This window comes from Alosa pseudoharengus, unplaced genomic scaffold (genome assembly GCF_046254945.1).
Source record: "Alosa pseudoharengus isolate Yale_2024_CS ecotype anadromous, Long Island Sound unplaced genomic scaffold, YU_APseudo_1.1 YU_APseudo_1.1_scf_24, whole genome shotgun sequence".
Classification (NCBI taxonomy): Eukaryota; Metazoa; Chordata; class Actinopteri; order Clupeiformes; family Clupeidae; genus Alosa; species Alosa pseudoharengus.
In genome coordinates, this window is record NW_027468689.1 from 27,673,726 (window position 1) to 27,690,596 (window position 16,871).

A 16,871-nucleotide genomic window follows, 5' to 3' on the forward strand; every position below is an offset into this window, starting at 1 on the left:
TACGGTTGCTGAGTGACATTTTAATGAATTAAAAGTCATAATCAAATTTGCAGTGGTCTCTTAATTTTGAATACGACCGTCAACTCATTCAAATATCACTCAGCAACTGTAGGATGACATCAGAAAAATGTGCAGTGGTCTCTGTATATGACCACTTATGACCAAAGCCCATAAAATACAGACAGCCATACCACATTTCCCCTACCCGGGAGGGTCAACCTCCTGTTCTCACCTTGATATGGCTTGTGTAAACCTCCACACAAAAGTTAGCACAAACTGGCACAAGATTATCCCCACTGGTTTCATCAACAGACACCTATATACAGGGCAAACTGGCTCTTGTGACTATATAAGCTTGTCTTTTTTTTCTTCCACTATTCAATGCATAGCCCATATTCCCACATGTCTTCCTCCTCATCTTACCAAGCATATGCTCAACTGGTGGTGAGGAAAGAGCAGGTCTTTGGCAGCACAGTGTAGCCTTTCACTGCCTGAGAGAAAGTGCCTTGGCCTGCCCGCACACTCTAGATCCCCTGGGCACTCTGTTGAATTGCAAAAGTCCCGTTGTGCCAAGAGAGCCATATTCATGCCCTCTTTTACTCAAACTGGCTCTTGTGATGAGTTGGCAGAGGGACAGGGCCCAAGATTTGCAACAACACGCACAGAGTTAGTAGCCGGTTTCCTTAGCCTGCTTGGTTTTTTACGCAAAGCCCGGTTGGCTTGGCAACGGTTGCCGTTGGAGACCCAGAAGTTCCTGTGACTGCCCCAGAATCGCCTGCTCCTCGCGGCGAAGGAATTCCACCATGGACAACTGCTCAGTCAGAGTGGTGTCTGCCCCTTCTTTGAGGTGGGATAGCTGTGGGGCACAAAATCCGCACACAAGAGACTTATGAGTCATCAGTCTGGATGTTTATGTATTGGAAACCATGTGAAAGAGGCCCACTCACCCTCTCTAAAGCCTTGCTGCTTTCCTCCAAAAGGATCTTGCAGAGCATGAGAGCTGTTTGGACAGTCCACTCCTCTCTGTCCTTGCACACTACTGCCCCCAAGAGGACAGATTTCCAGCATGCACTGTGAACAGAGTAGACACTGTTACTGCTCTGCACTGACACAAGATCAACTGTGATTGTGCTATAATCAAAATAATAAGTAAATGCAGTCAGGCGACTGCAGAACTTTGCCCCCCATCATCAAAGAGATATGGTGACAATCTACCATAGATAGATCAGACCAGAACCTTTCAAGTTTAGTGAGCGCATATGGACATGCACACACAGGCGCACAAACAACACCCAATTATATAATACCGAAAGACACCTACCGGTAATTACAATACCCTTGGTAAATACACTATATGGACCAAACTATTGAGACACCTACCATTATACCCACAGAAATTTCAGAAACATCACACTCTAAATCTATAGGTATTAATATCTGGAAATTTCCATTCCACTCCATTATAGACAGAATACCAGCGGAGATCATTTGTATTGTTTTAATCAGGGCAGCAGTTTTCAGATTACATTATCTGCTTACATAATTGCAGAAGGGTTCTCGACTGTTGTAGAAAGAAATGGCTGATCTTTAATGCAATATCTACATTGCCCATTATCAGCAACCAGAGAACCCTTTTGGAGAGCCCTGATTTAAAAAGCAATGCAACTGATCTCAACTGGTATTCTGTCTATAATGGAGTGGAATGGGAATTTCTAAGTGACCCCAAACTTTTAACCGGTAGTGAACTTGGCTATATTATCATATACAGCTCTGGAAAAAATGAAGAGACCACTGCACATTTTTCTAATGTCATCCTACGGTTGCTGAGTAACATTCGAATGAGTTGACAGCCATATTCAAATTTGCAGTGGTTTCTTAATTTTGGAATATGACCGTCAACTCATTAGCATGTCACTTAGCAACCTTAGGATGACATCAGAAAATGTGCAGCTCTTTTTCCAGAGCTGTAAGATAGATCTGTTTATTTTAAGCAATTCCAATGATAGATGAGGCCAGATAAATAAAAAAATAATAATCAAGTCATAGTCAAGTATTATACTGGATAAACAGCTGAAAGGTCTGGTCGTACTATTGCTCTGGCTTCAGGGAGAGCAGCCTGAGGGCGGTCATCAGCCTCCAGGAAGGACCATCGAATCCAAAGGTCAAGTTCCTGAAGCAACACAAAAGATATACAAGAAAATAGAGATGGCATTTAGAATTGATACACAACTACTGTGAAAAGTGAGCACCTGTGTGAGAAAATACCTAACATGGATGACCTTACATGAGAAAGTCGTGTTCCTTCAGGAAGAGAAGCTTCTGTGGCAATTGTTTGTCCCTGTCATTGAGACACAGCTTCAGAATACCTGGGGAAGGCAGGAGTTAAACGCTGTACGATCTGAGCTGAACTATGCATTGACATTTAGTAGTAGTAGGTCTGAACAATCTCTTCTGCCTGGTCAATGTCAGTACCCAAACCAAGGAAATGTTATGCCATAGACAGGCGAAAGTGCACAAGTCACTATTAATTGCTTACTGCAAAAACTAGATGTTATTGTTTATTATTGCCAGCTATGCTTTTTCTTTATCCATTCATTCTTTACTTCAGTGGGGGAGTTGAAAGCAATTTAAAGTAAGGTTAATTCCTAAACACACACATAGCACACATATAACATTTAGTTATCATAAGATAAAATGTACAACAGATGTGCACACACTACCCATGTATTCATCACCACCTCAGCTCACAGTGGAACAGTATGAAGATGCTAAATGCAATGATGATATGTTCTAATGTTTCTGGTAAGACCATTTAGGTATAGACTCACCAAGGTCAACATAAACCACAGCATGAGGGTTGCCGGGGGCAACAAAGCCATAATCTAAAAGCAGACGTTGGTTGTCGTGTGGTCCATAGCAGATGAAGGCCTGATGGAACTTGCTGCATCCCTGGACACTCCTGATCTCATAGCACCTGTTTGCCTGGCTGAACCCTGCTGTAACCTGGAAAAAGAGATTTATGAACCAACAGAACAGATGAGTATGTAAAAGTGTTCTGATTGTAAACATGACAAATGAACCAAGAACACAAGTTTGGCACAAGTTTAGTTTTATAACTACAGTATAGAATTTATACTATTATATATTGTAGATTAACTTGTGGTAAATACTGATAATCTGATTACTTGTCCCACCTGTACTTGGGGACAGTGGTTGAGCAGATCCAGGTAAGGTGCCAGCGCATACACATCTGGCTCTGTGGAGAGGTGGGGGCTCTGGGGGTGCCTCATGTACACAGTCCTTGTGTTCACACTGCACCACGCCCAGCACAATGCATCATGGGAAAATAGAGTCACTGCTGGCTCTCGGAGGAGCGGCTGCAGAGAAGCAAAGAAGGCGGCAGAGGAAGAATGTAGCTCCCAAACTCTCTCCCTCTGATCCCGAGCTTTCACCCTCAGCCCTGGCGGCAACAGGTTGATGACGTCATCAGAGAAGTACGCAGGGCAGGTGTAGGTTTGAGGTAGAACATCAATGTAGGGCTTCCACTTGGACAAACTCCCAGCATGCCTTTCAGCAATCAGGAAGGCACAGAGAGCGAGCAGAGGAGACACTGGAGGCTTCCACCTGTGGAAGGACAGACAACAGAGCATGGATAAGGACCATTCAAAGACCACACAACTGCATGTACTTAAGGCATGCAGTTTCAAACCATTTTCTCATGAGTCACTAATATCTATATTTGATATTGAACCAAATATCAGACCTCAGACATTCTAAGCTCTAACTTACAGGGTTAGTCTTTGTTTAGTCTTGTTTTTTTTCTCTGGTATTTCTGAAGACTTTATTGCTTCAATGTTCTATAGTTATACGTGTTGGATGCATACAAATAGGTCAGATTTAATAATGAATACACATTTCAACCTTTCCAAGTTATATCAATGTTCCAATGGCAGAAATACTGAAGACTTTTGATGGCACTCAACACACAGGTACACACCTCTTTATATACTCTCCCAAGTAGCTCCCAAGAACAGTGCTGGTGGTCAACAGGCATTGTTCAGGTAAGGAAATCAGCATTTCGTTGGCCTGTAGGAGTACAAGGTTAAAGTTCAAACATCTAGGGGCAAGTATTTAGGTTAATTGACAACAGTAGTTTAAATCGTCACCTTTATGGGAGAAGTGACCATCAATCCCCTTCCAGTATCTGAGGAAAACCAACAGGACATATTGACCACCACATTATAAATGTTATTAAATAATGTAGGCCTAGATTATGAAAGATATTAAAGAACATGAAAGGTACAGTATACCGCCAAAGTGTGCTGGGATAAGAAGTTTAGATCTGAATCCTCTCTCTTTCAACCACCTCCGCAGTTCCACAAACCGAGGTTCATGACACAGGGTCACTAAAACAGTTAAAACAGTTATAACAGTAGTATCTCTTTCTCAGCACCAGGCATTTTGTTACAAAACTTAATTAAAGCCAGAGAATTTTAAAGCACACACTTACAACTTTTTGTCTTCTTCTTCTTCTTCTTCCTTGCTCGTCTTCCCCTGTGCCCCATTCCGTTGACCCGTTATCTATGAAATAACTTTCCCACGATATCCTCGTTACTTCGGTTATGTATCCAAACACACTTTTGCAGAGTTGTTGTGGTTTTCATTTATCTCACAACACAGTGTTAACGTTAGATTCAGAAAACTGAGGCGCTGCATCAGGCTGCATGCACGCTGTCAGCTTCAGTGTGATGTCACGAACATTGTTTTTCCGGTTCTGCGCAGTAGAGCATGCTACAATTACATCACCAGCAGGCAGCAGGTGATAGCATGTTTGAAGTTATGTCGAAGTAAAGTGCTTTAGCGATAACGACCACACCAACCGCAAGCACTTGTTGTGGTAAGTAGTGGGCTAGTATTAAACTCCGCATTTTATTCCAAGTCTGTCATGAAGCACATGGGTGATTTATAGCAGGCATACGTTCTATTTCTGTACAGCTGCCCTTAAATTAGCTAGCTGGGTGAAGTAGCTTTATCAAATGTTAACGCCTCCATTGTCACTGTCTTCGTGATGCTATAGTTGAATTAGACATACTGGTAACTTGATTTTGAAGATCTGACACTGCATCTCTTCGATTAACATTTGTGCAGATGGCCACACCCAAAGTTGCGCTTGTGACCGGTTCCAATAAGGGCATTGGTCTGGCGGTAGTGCGGTCACTGTGCAAACAATTCACAGGCGACGTTTACTTGGCTTCCCGGGATGTCGGTCGAGGGACAGCGGCAGTAGAGAATCTCAAAGCAGAGGGTCTGAAACCCCTGTTCCATCAGCTGGACATCACAGACCCAGAGAGTGTGCGCACTGCACGGGACTACTTTCAGGAAAATTATGGTGGTTTGGACGTTCTCATCAACAATGCAGCCATAGCATTCAAAAGTAATTTTAACTTTTGTTTCAACAAATAGTGGTATATAATGGCAACAATGGGTTTAGGTGTGGCTCTAAATTCTAAGGTTTTCCTCCACAGTGGCTGACACCACACCATTTGGAGTCCAAGCAGAGGTGACGCTGAAGACCAACTTTTTCGCAACCAGGAACATGTGCAATGTTTTTCTTCCTATTATAAAAGCAGGTGGTAAGTCATGCTGATGTCAAAATATGTCAGAGAAAGCTGTCTTAGTATAGCTGGCCGTTAAAGCTTTTGTATGTCCGTGAGGACTTACTAACGGCATGTTGTCCAGCATTAAGTCCACTCTGGACCGCATTCAAGGCCCTGAAAGTATAGATAGTTACGTTGAAAAGCCTTTGTGGCTAGTTAAGTTTAAAAAAGCCTATAGTTTTGGCCAGTAACTGGTCTTAATCTGGGTGTGGCTGGTTTTGGTCATACCAAGTACAGTACATGCAATGCCACGTACTCCTTCAACATGACCCCATTGTGCAACCCCGAGCAGGTAGAGTTGTGAACGTCTCCAGCGGCATGGGCGCCATGGCCCTGAGCAGATGCAGCCCGGAGCTGCAGGCCCGCTTCCGCAGTGCCGACATCACGGAGGAAGAGCTGGTGGGCCTGATGGAGCGTTTCGTCAAGGAGGCACAGGAGGGCGTCCACTCAGAGAGAGGATGGCCAAGCACCGCCTACGGCATCTCCAAGACTGGCCTCACCGTCCTCTCCAGGATCCACGCCCGCAGATTGAGGCAGGAGAGACCCCAAGACAACGTCCTGCTCAATGCCTGCTGCCCTGGCTGGGTGCGGACGGACATGGCGGGGCCCGATGCTCCTAAGTCACCAGATGAGGGCGCTGTTACCCCTGTATACCTGGCCTTGCTGCCTCCAGGGGCAGAAGAACCTCATGGCCAGTTTGTGTCAGAGAAGAAAGTGCAGCCCTGGTGAGCAGTGGAACAGGATTGAAGTCAGGAGAGTGTAGACCTCGTGATGGTAAACAAACCTCAGCATAAACATGTAGTGCTGTTTTTTACACACATTGAATGTGTAGATGCCCAGTGATAAACTAGATCACAGCATTTCAATAGGACTGCAGAAGAAGATGAAGAAAGAGGACTTGGCACCTGTGCATTCTGAAGCTATGTGTGTAATATTGTCAGTGTATTATGGTTATGGTTATGGTTATGGATTTAGCAGACGCCTTTGTCCAAAGCGACATATAAATACAAAACAACATAATAATATTTAAAAATGAACAGGGAACAGAGAACTGTTTGTATTTAATATTTAAATATATTACTGTTTGTATTTAATATTTTCAAATTAGGTTACCTTTTAATAGTCTTTAGTCAAAGGTGCTATATGTAGAAGTCACCTCAAATACCATTATGCCTGTCATGGTACTTGTGTGGTATGTGGTACTGTGATTGCATTGTTTTCCTGTTTTTTGTGACTCACATAGCAAATGATTAGGTACAGAATGGGGTTTTTGAGAGTGGACAGGACGTTGGGGCTGGGTGGTTAGCATGCTAACTTTCGTGGATGTGACTACAACCGATATAGGCATTCATGAGATTGTGTCATATTCTGTTGCTAGTGAGTTTGTAAAGGTTTTAAACGAAGATTCTTACACATAACACCTCTAATCATCCATAGACCCTACTGTATGTTCACACGAACATCACCATGATGGCAGATTTATTATTTACTAAAAGAAAATATTTTAGATATTTTTGAATTAAATCTTACGCCCTACACTGTGTTTTGTGATTGAATGTACCATGTTTTGCAACTTGCAGTGAATGATTATTGTTTGATTAAGTGTTAACTTGTGTTAGATCATAAACATTTAACACCATGTGTTTATGTGTCTGCACCCGTTGCATCGTTTAAGGTAATTTCCACATTTGAATAAGTTTTATCATTAAAGTTATAGTCTAGAGCAGAGATACAGTATAGGTGCCCAGTGGTCCACTAGCCTGGTGATATATCAGTAGCCGAGCAGACATACCATGCAAATAAAATAAAAACAATGTTTGACATACTTATTAAGTTTTGTCAATATTTCCCCTGTTGTCAGTGAAGGATAGATTTGCTAAGAGAATGTAGCCAAAAGTATGTTCTTGAGCAAGAGTGCAAGAGTCTGAATGTCAATTTGAATGATTTTCCCAATAATGCACAGGGTCTGTTTATGAATGTAGCAAACACCCGTATTAAGCTACACTAACAAATAAGTGAGTCAGAGGGAAAATGAAACCCTATGCATAGAACTGTTGAATAGATACATGAATGTGCTGCACACTCTGAAGGCATTTGGGCCAATGTGTTGCTGACACACATTTTCTTATTTTTATAGAAATTTTCATTCCACTCCATTATAGACGGAATACCAGCTGAGATCAGTTGCATTGTTTTGGTTTTTTTTTTATCAGGGCAGCAGTTTTCAGATTACATTATGCGCATACTAATTTAACATAATTGCAAAAGGGTTCTCCAATGTTTTCTCAGTTAGCCTTTTAAAATGATATAAGATTACTGAACAGAATGTGCCTTTGGAACATAGATGAATGGTTGTTGATAATGGGCAATGATGTTGCATTAAAGATCAGCCATTTCTTTCTACAACAGTCGAGAACCCTTTTGCAATTATGTAAGCACATAATGTAATCTGAAAACCAATAATGAAGTGAAATAGAAATTTCTAAGTGACCCCACATAATTGACTAGGCTATAAACTTACGGAGAACTTGCATATTTCTACGTATTTCTAGGCCACGCCTATGGTGACGGAAAGTGAAAGTGAAAGTGCGCATGCAAATCAAAACACACCGGAGCACTTGATGTGGTAAGTGGTCTTGTTGGCGTATGTAGCCTAAACAGCATCTGTCACATTTACGCATAAAAATGTTTAAATTACAAAAATGGTTATTAGTTCTGTTCCATGTGATAAGTAGGCTTATTACACGGCTCTTCATAGTGCTGAAGAATGCTCCATTCACTTGAATGGGCCTTCCCAACGTTCGGCGGTCTGCTAAGTAAGGGATAAAGGACGACACGGTGGTCTGTTCACAGAAGTTAATGCACGGTCGAGGTTGTAAAACGGCCCCGACGCGAAGCGTCATATGCTACAATGTTGCAATGTTCTGAACGTCAGCTCGGATGCAACGTGACAGTTCATTTAAACTTCACAACGAGTTTGGCGAATTAATATACAAGTGTTATACGGCCAAAAAAATGGATCAACTTCATAGGTGTGCAGATAACATACGGTTAATGCTCGTTCTAAATTACGTAGGACAATTGGAAATTCAACCAAGCAGTGGAATAATTCTGAATAACAGACCGCTGTCAAGGAAGCGTGTGTTGTTGCGAACTATTTGTTTCTCAGCAAAAGCCATGATGAAACGGTAACAAATAGGCTATAGCCTAGGCTATGTAGGCTAAAGAGTCATGTCGTGGAGAGTTTATTGTGTCGTTTTGGTAAGTAGCCGTGTAATAAGCGGGATAATGTATAGAACGCCGGTCATTGTCGGGAGATAGGTCCCTTCAGGGCGGAACAAGACGGTTCGCCCTGTCGGGACATAGGTCGGGACCTATCTCCCGACCATAGATATATACACTAGATGTCGCCTTCTGCTTCTCAGCATGCGTCAACACCGCCGCCATCTTTGTACAGGGATCTGAATCGCTAAACTAGTTCTCCTGTATTGTCAGCGTTACCTAGATTTAGCGACGTTTGGCCATCCCCAGCGATAGAAAACCTTTTTAGCGATTAGCGACAAATTTGGGAACTTCTCACAATGATGGCAGATCGGCTTCTTTGTTGTTGAAACGTAAGAAAATCACCTTTCTCATGGCTTTGTCATTTATGAATTCAGCTACATCTCGTTTGCCCATGGCACTGACCCATGATTATAAAAGTAACGACTGGCGTAGCCTATGTAGTAGCAGAGGTAAATGTTCTACAGATCTACAGCAACTTCTGGTGAGATTACAACTTACATGAGTAAACGAGACGAGGGGTATGTGGCCTCAACCAGAGCCTGTCTACGAAGAGCCTGTTTACTTTCATTGTATCGAACCTGGTTGCAGTTTACTCATTGTTCCTCTAGGGGCCGCCGCTAGCTAGTGCAGAATGAATGGGAGTCTATGGGGCTAGACGGGTAAAATGTATCTTTATTATCGTCTTAAGCTTAGTTTTCTCTAGACTCAACCATAAATACATGCCTGTCAGTTGGAACAACCCAAAAAATTAGATAATTGCTTGAGATTTTGACGATTTATGGTGATTTTATTTTCGCTAGATCTTTGCCCAGATTGACGCTAATGCATTATAGAGGAGTGGATCACTGAAGCAAGATGGCGTCTCGATTGACGCATTCGTTCCAATGAACAGCAGTAGTCAAGGCGACATCTAGTGTATATATCTATGTCTCCCGACAATGACCGGCGTTCTATAGACAGAAGTCCCGCCCCTTCTACTTCCGGTCCATGGGACCTATCTTTCAAAAAATTATGAACGGGAGTTAATGGAGAGATAACAATTATTTTTTGGTCCAGTTTGAATTGTGCCACAAATTTCACATATGATGTGTGTGAATTTAAAAGATAATTTTTCACGTCAAGAAAGTACTGTTGTTTTATAGACTTCAAAAGTTATGTTGGTTTTGTGCGAATCCACTCAGTGGACTACATCTCTCGTCTCGAACGATGTACGTCACCAACGTAATGAAACGATAAGAGCTGTTACGGCCTCAGGTAGTCTCCGCCATCTTGGTCAGACTTTTTTGTAACTCCCGCCCAAGGGGGCAGGCGAATTCCCGGAAGTAGAAGAATCGACGTAGGCTGGAGGGACCACCTCTCTGCTAACTCCCATAGAAGTCCATTCATTCTAGGATTTTTTTGAAATACCATAACTTCATATTACATATATCCTGTGCCGATATTGTAGCTTCTGTGTAATCCACATAAACACTACAAAGGCAAAACAGACTCCACTACCTCGTCCGTAACGTTGGTTACCCGTAAGAAGAATGGGTAGCTTGTTCGGTTGGAGGGAAGCTAGCTTTGACGTAATCTCTCTTTCGTGCTGTAGGGAGATAACCGTATTGTTTGGATAAGAAGCTCAGTCCACCTTACTGTCTATGACGGTAACTCATAAGCAAAACCTAGCATATACGACCGTATGTTAAGGTAAAGCTTTACACAGAGGCAACCTAATAATAATTAAAAAGTAAACCTAATTTTTTTAAAAACGACACTAATCATTTCAGAGGTTTTCGATGGATTGACCGTACGTCGGAAAAGTGGAAAGAAGATTAGCTTCAAGGCTATAACTTTTTTGTTTTGTTTTAGCATGACTGTTTTTGAAGATGATCATGTATGGTAGCTTCAACATTAACACGACTTGGTGAGGATGATATTAATAATAATACATAAATAAATGTTTAACTTTGATGACTTTGAAGGCGAAGGAAGTGTGAGAAGAATTTCTGTGTTATCTATCATATGAGTTACAAGATTCAGTTATATGGCTAACGTCACGAAGTTAAGTGTGAGTCTGCGCAGTACTGGGGGGACCAACTGAAAAATCGTTCTATTTGACTCAGTGCCCTCCCATTGAAAACGACGGAGTCTGTTCGTCCATTTCTTTTACTGTCTATGCTCCCGCCTCCAAACACAAAGACGCGGACCTGATTGGTTCTGGAATGGTCCTCATTTAAATAAAGTTAAACTTTGGCCAACTTTGTTTCGCCTGCCTCGGCGATTCGCTTTCATTTCGCCCAACTAGGGCGAATTTCGTCTCCATTCAACCTCAATGACAGCGACGCGAAATTTCGTTGTGTGGAAACACACCGTTAGCATCTATGCTAGTTACCGGTTGCATCTTGCTGCCTGCTATGTCACTTAACAGTATTTATCACCCGGAGAGAAGAAATACTCTTTTCTGATTGGCTGGCGGGTGGCCTTTAATTCTGAATAACAGGACACCGTTCCATATCAATGCTTATGAATGGTAACTATAACAACCATAGTAGGACGACGGTTGCAGCGCTCTAGAATCTTTTGGTTGCAGGCTTCCCAACAATTGAATCAACTGTAAACAAGCTAACTGTCCATGCTAAAGTTGTACAACAAGCTGAACTAGTGAGCTTCTTTTTAAACAGAACCGCGTGTTTACAGTGTTTACAGTGGCAACCGCGTGATAAGCGGGATAACGGCCTTCCAAACCTTTACGGAATTAATGGACTCGGGCGGAGGCAACTCCCCTCCGCTGCGCGTCGGGGAGTTTTTGCCCCTCGCCCTCGTCCATTAATTCCGTATAACAGGACACGTCGGCAGCCGTTATCCCTTACGTAATGTACAGTCTATGAACGAATACAACTTACTTGATGTGTTTAATCCTCTGACTGGTATTTTCTTCGGCAAGGAAAGCCCAATTAAGACCACAATCTAGTGGCTGTGAATGAGCTAACGTCACTAGCGCGACTGATGAGTTTGTAGTCGTTGGAATTACGATATTTCACAATGTTGTAATTCAGTAGTTACGAAACAAACTGCAAATGTCTTTACATGAAAAATTGTCTTTAAAATTGACAAACATCATATGGGTAATTCAAGGCACAAGTCAACCGGGACCAGAAAATAATTTATTTTTCGCCATAGACTGCCGTTCAAATTTTTTTGAAAGAGGGGCGGGATTTCACCACTCTATACATTATCCCTTACCTAGATGCATAGGTGCCAACTCTCACGCATTGGCCGTGAGACACACGCATTTGATTAGTTTCACACGCTCACACGCCACACCCCCGATTTCTCACGCTGAAGTGTCAACCCGGTCGGTCAGATGCCTGAAAAATGAGTTTAGCCTATAGATCTACCTGTTGAGCCACGATTATGCTTTCAGAGACGGTGAGAGGGTTCAAGAGCACCCCCTGTCTGTGGAATTTTCTAAATTTTCTCTCATTTGCGATGCTACTTCAGAAGCCATCCCAGGCGCATCCCCCCCCCCCCCCCCCCCCCGCATTTCCCCGGCTTCAGGTATGCTTTGAGTATTATTGAGTATTTTTCACGCTGAAGTGTCAACCTGGTAGGTCAAATACCTGGCAGATGAGGTTCAACTAAACTAAACCTATACATATGATATCACACATCATGTGAACGTGCGGAATCTAAGCTTTCCAATGATATTAGCGCCAAGTTGCTGTGATAAATGGTTCGCGAGAGAATTAACATTGAACCGACGTGCAATTTAGGCTAATCATATTTGCATTTACCCATTACTCTCGGTTTAATATTTCACTAACCCTTCACACAACACGTGGAAAACCCTATTTCTCAATAAACAGCAAACCTACCGAATACGAGGATATAAAGCATGCCTCTGTGCAATAAGTGGTTCCTGAGTAATCCGGTTTTTATTAATTTCGTAGGCTGGCTTTATTTTGTTATATAGAAGTATCTAAATAACCTGTTAAAATGTACCAGAATTCAGGAAATTGCATCTAGTCCAAAAAAAAATTTCTGGGGGAGGACCCCCATACCCCCCGCTGAAATGTCACACCCACTTTCACAATGCCTCCGACGCCCATGGTCCTAGTAGTAGGCTAGATCCCTTTGATACCAATGTTCATATAACTCTGGGACCCTGGTCCCAGGGATGGATTACTGCACGGGCCTTCCGGGCCCAGACCCAGGGGCCCAAGGTGTCAGGGGGCCCTGAAGCCCAAGCCTTTGCATGGAATCATTGCCTCAATATCAACACATCAGGATGTAGGCTATGAATCTGATTGAATTTAGTATTGCCCATCCCCAAAATGCACCAGAATACAGGAAATCACATTAAACTAATTAAAAAAATTCTGGGGGAGTACCCCCAAACCCCCCTTCCACATATACGACAATTAGTGGGGAGCCCTTAATACATCTGGGCCCAAGGGCCCGAAAGCTCATAATCCGTCCATGCCTGGTCCCTACACCTGAGAACCACTGATGTGCGTTTTTTTTACTGTACGGTATAATGCTGAATGAGCCAAACAAAAATTTACGCAGCAAAATTTTGGTTGGCCCCACCAAATCTCACTCCAAGGTTTTTTGAAAAGTTGGCAGCCCTGTAGATGCTATATGTCTTGAAATTAGCTTGACAACCTCGTGTAGCTTGCCGCAGTCTACAGCAGGTTGTATGATAATGTAGAGTTGTAAATCGGTTATGGACCATCTCCATTTATGCAGATGGCCGCCACCCCTAAAGTTGCGCTTGTGACCGGGGCCAATAAGGGCATCGGTTTAGCGGTTGTGCGGGCTCTGTGCAATCAATTCACTGGCGATGTGTACCTGACCGCCCGGGACGTGGGTCGGGGAACAGCAGCAGTAGAGCATCTGAAAACGGAGGGCCTGGAACCATTATTCCATCAACTTGACATCACAGACCCATTGAGTGTGACCGCTGCACGGGACTACTTTCAGAAAAAATATGGTGGTGTGGATGTTCTCATCAACAATGCTGGCATAGCATTCAAAGGTAATGGCGTAGGCCTTGTTTTATCATTCCTGACACAGATGGGTGTGGATGGGCTGTGACTGATATTGTTTTCTCCAAAGGGGCTGACACTACACCATTTGGAATTCAAGCAGAGATGACACTCAAAACCAACTTTTTTGCAAATAGAGACATGTGCAGTGTATTTCTTCCCATCATGAAACCAGGCGGTAAGTCAAGCTGATGTTAAATATAGAAAAAACTTGTTTGATGAAAGAGAAGGTTGTTAAGTTAAGCCAACATATTTTGACCTGCAACAACTCTTCATTTGGACATGGGTTTTGGTTGGTTTGTATTCCCCGAGCAGGTAGAGTTGTGAACGTCTCGAGCATCATGGGCGAAATTGCCCTGGGCAGATGCAGTTCAGTCCTTCAGGGTCGCTTCCGCAGTGATGGCATCACAGAGGACGAGCTTGTGCTGATGATGGAGCAATTCATCAAGGATGCTCAGAAGAGCATCCATTTAGAAGAAGGCTGGACTGACACTGCCTATGGTGTCTCCAAGATTGGCCTCACCATCCTCTCCAGGATTCTGGCACGCAGGTTGAGGCAGGACAGACCCCAAGACAACATTCTCCTCAACTCCTGCTGCCCAGGCTGGGTGAAGACAGACATGTCAGGGAACAATGGTCCCTTGACCCCAGACCAAGGTGCGGACACCCTTGTGTATCTCGCTCTGCTGCCCCCTGGAGCAGATGAACCTCACGGGCAGTATTTAAAGGAGAGGGAGGTGCACGAGTTTTGAGCAGTTTAGAGCAGTGTTTGGGTCAGGGGATTCTGTACTTCTTAATAATAACCTACTTGTTAAACCTTTTGATACTTATCTTTCCATATAGACTAGCAGAAAGCATGGACATTATCCCTTAAATTATGCTATTTTAACACACATTTATTTTGTAGCTCATTGATGGACCAGAATGTAGAATTTAAATATATCACTTTACAAATAGGATTTTGCACTCATGAATTTTCAAATTGTGTGCATATAACACTACTGCCAGGTCATGTAATGTGTACATAAATGTATTTAATCTATTTTCAAATGACACTACTTTTTATTTGCCGTTTGTTTTCATGTGTATTTCCTGGTTAAAAATAACCTGGCAGACAGAAACTGGTCTGGGGACCTGAGAACTGGTTTGGGGACCATTCAATCACTTCCTATTTCCAGGGGGAATAACCACCTTAAACTTAAATTGGTACATTCAACTTTTACCAAAGATTTTCAGAAGTACAGAAAACAGATATTCTGTAACAAAGATTTTAAATGCAGCTGTTTACCCAATTCCAAAAAAAGTACACGTACGTACATAAACCCGCCCCATGTCGGATAATCAGTTCTGATTATGTTTTTGGTGATTCAAAAGTAAATTCAAATTGGTCTGAGTTCACCCAGGCTATAGGTTTAAGATAGATATTTATTTTATTCATCCCCAGGGGGAAATTGTGGTGTTAGAGTTGTAATGTACACACATCTCACCATTTTTATTTTACACAAAATAATCACAGATAGGTATAAAAGCACTATATTACACTGGTCACTACACTGGTCACTACTATTAAAAAAACCTACCATATTACAATTAAAAAACAGTGTGAAATAAATGATTGTTCGTCATTGTTTGACTAAGAATTTAATTGGATTAATCACGTTTGAATTCCCAGTTTTTTTTCAGTTGCTTTGGACAAAAGTGATTGCAAACATAATCATTATATGTTTTCATATTAACTCAACCAGATTAGTAGTTAGGCAAAGTGCTGTTGTGCCTAAGCCTGCCAACTGAATTTGTTTTATTATGACCGCCGCTAGCGAAGCTATAGGGATTGTAGCCCCACTAGACTTTTATGGAAAAATTTCGTTTGGTCCCCGGGGGCCACTCCCCCTCCGCGCTGGGCCCCCCGAAACCCAAAAAATGCAGTTTTTCCTTAATATCTACCTGAACCGTGGCACCGAGGATGAAGACATTTTTATGGTATGTTGGTCTCAAGGGCCCACATCAACCTAGCCCATAATCACTCATTTGTGATTTGCACCCCCCCCCCGGTAAAAAATTAAAATGCAATATCATTCTGCTTTAATCGCCCCTCTCTTCAGTTAAGATGTTCAGAACTGCACCAAATTTTATGTGTATGATTAACCTGACATTCTCTGGGGGTATGCCAAGTTTCGTAGAATTTCATCCATGGGGGGGTCTAAAAAAATTAAGTTATGTGTACATTTAGTGACTACACTCATTGGCCTGTAGATGGTGGTGCACACATATACACACGCACACACACACACAGGAACGCACATACATCAGTATCGGCAATTACAACGGCCGATACATAATTACAAATTCAGTAGGATTAAAGGAAAACCAAATATTCATCATAATAATTTGGCTGCATTTCCAGTATTGGCGTCACGTAGTCGTTTGTCCACCAGATGGCGCATCGTTGCAGTGAGACATAATTTTGTTGGAAGTTAATCTAAAGTGGGTTGGAAAGACAGTACGCTTCCTACAAGGACAAGACTGTAGGCTAGTTTACTGCAGAGAACATCTAAGGGTAGGATGATTTCTGCATGACATGTAATTCCCATTTCCTCTTGAAGCCGAAATAAATCTGAGAATGTTTATCGGACATGCTTGTTTTTTACTGCAGGAAGGCTACGTTAATCCTATCAATAGCAGAACGTAGGTAAAATAATGTTACCGTTAGCATGGTTGAGTGATGGAGGCCAATTTGATTATTGATGTATTTGTAGAAAACCATAAATGCGTTTATAGGCTACCAAGCAAATCGATAACAGCACTAATTGTATCTTTCGACTGTCATCTCATTTGCTTATGACCATAACCTAGGCTACTAACAGGAGCTAAGTGAGTTAGCCACAACACGTTCGCTACG

General features: G+C 42.4%; 3 protein-coding genes across 4 annotated transcripts; 2 read left to right on the top strand and 1 right to left on the bottom strand.

The window, feature by feature from the left end:
• Positions 1–12: 12 nt before the first annotated feature.
• On the bottom strand, positions 13–4,657 carry setd4 (SET domain containing 4). Of its 2 annotated transcripts, none has more exons than XM_076303621.1 (10): positions 4,511–4,657; positions 4,311–4,406; positions 4,167–4,204; positions 3,998–4,086; positions 3,195–3,624; positions 2,829–3,003; positions 2,285–2,366; positions 2,090–2,170; positions 948–1,071; positions 13–856 (listed from the first exon to the last, which is right to left on the bottom strand). In XM_076303621.1, exons 1-10 carry the CDS (start codon positions 4,563–4,565, stop codon positions 701–703), a joined length of 1,326 nt encoding a protein of 441 aa, XP_076159736.1. In that variant the 5' UTR covers positions 4,566–4,657; the 3' UTR covers positions 13–700. The 2 variants fall into 2 exon arrangements, with proteins under 2 accessions (XP_076159736.1, XP_076159735.1); XM_076303620.1 differs by having other exon boundaries at positions 3,186–3,624.
• Positions 4,658–4,795: 138 nt separating this feature from the next.
• On the top strand, positions 4,796–6,710 carry LOC143142613 (carbonyl reductase [NADPH] 1-like). Its single transcript, XM_076303623.1, has 4 exons — positions 4,796–4,897; positions 5,149–5,434; positions 5,526–5,633; positions 5,950–6,710. The coding sequence occupies exons 2-4, from the start codon at positions 5,149–5,151 to the stop codon at positions 6,384–6,386; spliced, it is 831 nt and encodes a 276-aa protein (XP_076159738.1). The 5' UTR covers positions 4,796–4,897; the 3' UTR covers positions 6,387–6,710.
• Positions 6,711–8,231: 1,521 nt separating this feature from the next.
• LOC143142614 (carbonyl reductase [NADPH] 1-like) lies at positions 8,232–15,600 on the top strand. The gene is made up of 4 exons (XM_076303624.1): positions 8,232–8,283; positions 13,674–13,962; positions 14,043–14,150; positions 14,288–15,600. Exons 2-4 carry the CDS (start codon positions 13,674–13,676, stop codon positions 14,722–14,724), a joined length of 834 nt encoding a protein of 277 aa, XP_076159739.1. The 5' UTR covers positions 8,232–8,283; the 3' UTR covers positions 14,725–15,600.
• Positions 15,601–16,871: the final 1,271 nt, after the last annotated feature.

Excerpts from the sequence above, each read along its gene's own strand:
- setd4 (XM_076303620.1), bottom strand. The coding sequence starts at position 4,565 with ATGGGGCACAGGGGAAGACGAGCAAGGAAGAAGAAGAAGAAGAAGACA. Across the intron at positions 4,407-4,510 it reads GAAGAAGAAGACAAAAAGTT|TGACCCTGTGTCATGAACCT; the intron begins GTAAGTGTGTGC and ends TAACTGTTTTAG. Across the intron at positions 4,205-4,310 it reads TATCCCAGCACACTTTGGCG|ATACTGGAAGGGGATTGATG; the intron begins GTATACTGTACC and ends GGTTTTCCTCAG.
- LOC143142613 (XM_076303623.1), top strand. The coding sequence starts at position 5,149 with ATGGCCACACCCAAAGTTGCGCTTGTGACCGGTTCCAATAAGGGCATT. Across the intron at positions 5,435-5,525 it reads TGCAGCCATAGCATTCAAAA|TGGCTGACACCACACCATTT; the intron begins GTAATTTTAACT and ends TTTCCTCCACAG. Across the intron at positions 5,634-5,949 it reads TCCTATTATAAAAGCAGGTG|GTAGAGTTGTGAACGTCTCC; the intron begins GTAAGTCATGCT and ends AACCCCGAGCAG.
- LOC143142614 (XM_076303624.1), top strand. The coding sequence starts at position 13,674 with ATGGCCGCCACCCCTAAAGTTGCGCTTGTGACCGGGGCCAATAAGGGC. Across the intron at positions 13,963-14,042 it reads TGCTGGCATAGCATTCAAAG|GGGCTGACACTACACCATTT; the intron begins GTAATGGCGTAG and ends TTTTCTCCAAAG. Across the intron at positions 14,151-14,287 it reads TCCCATCATGAAACCAGGCG|GTAGAGTTGTGAACGTCTCG; the intron begins GTAAGTCAAGCT and ends TTCCCCGAGCAG.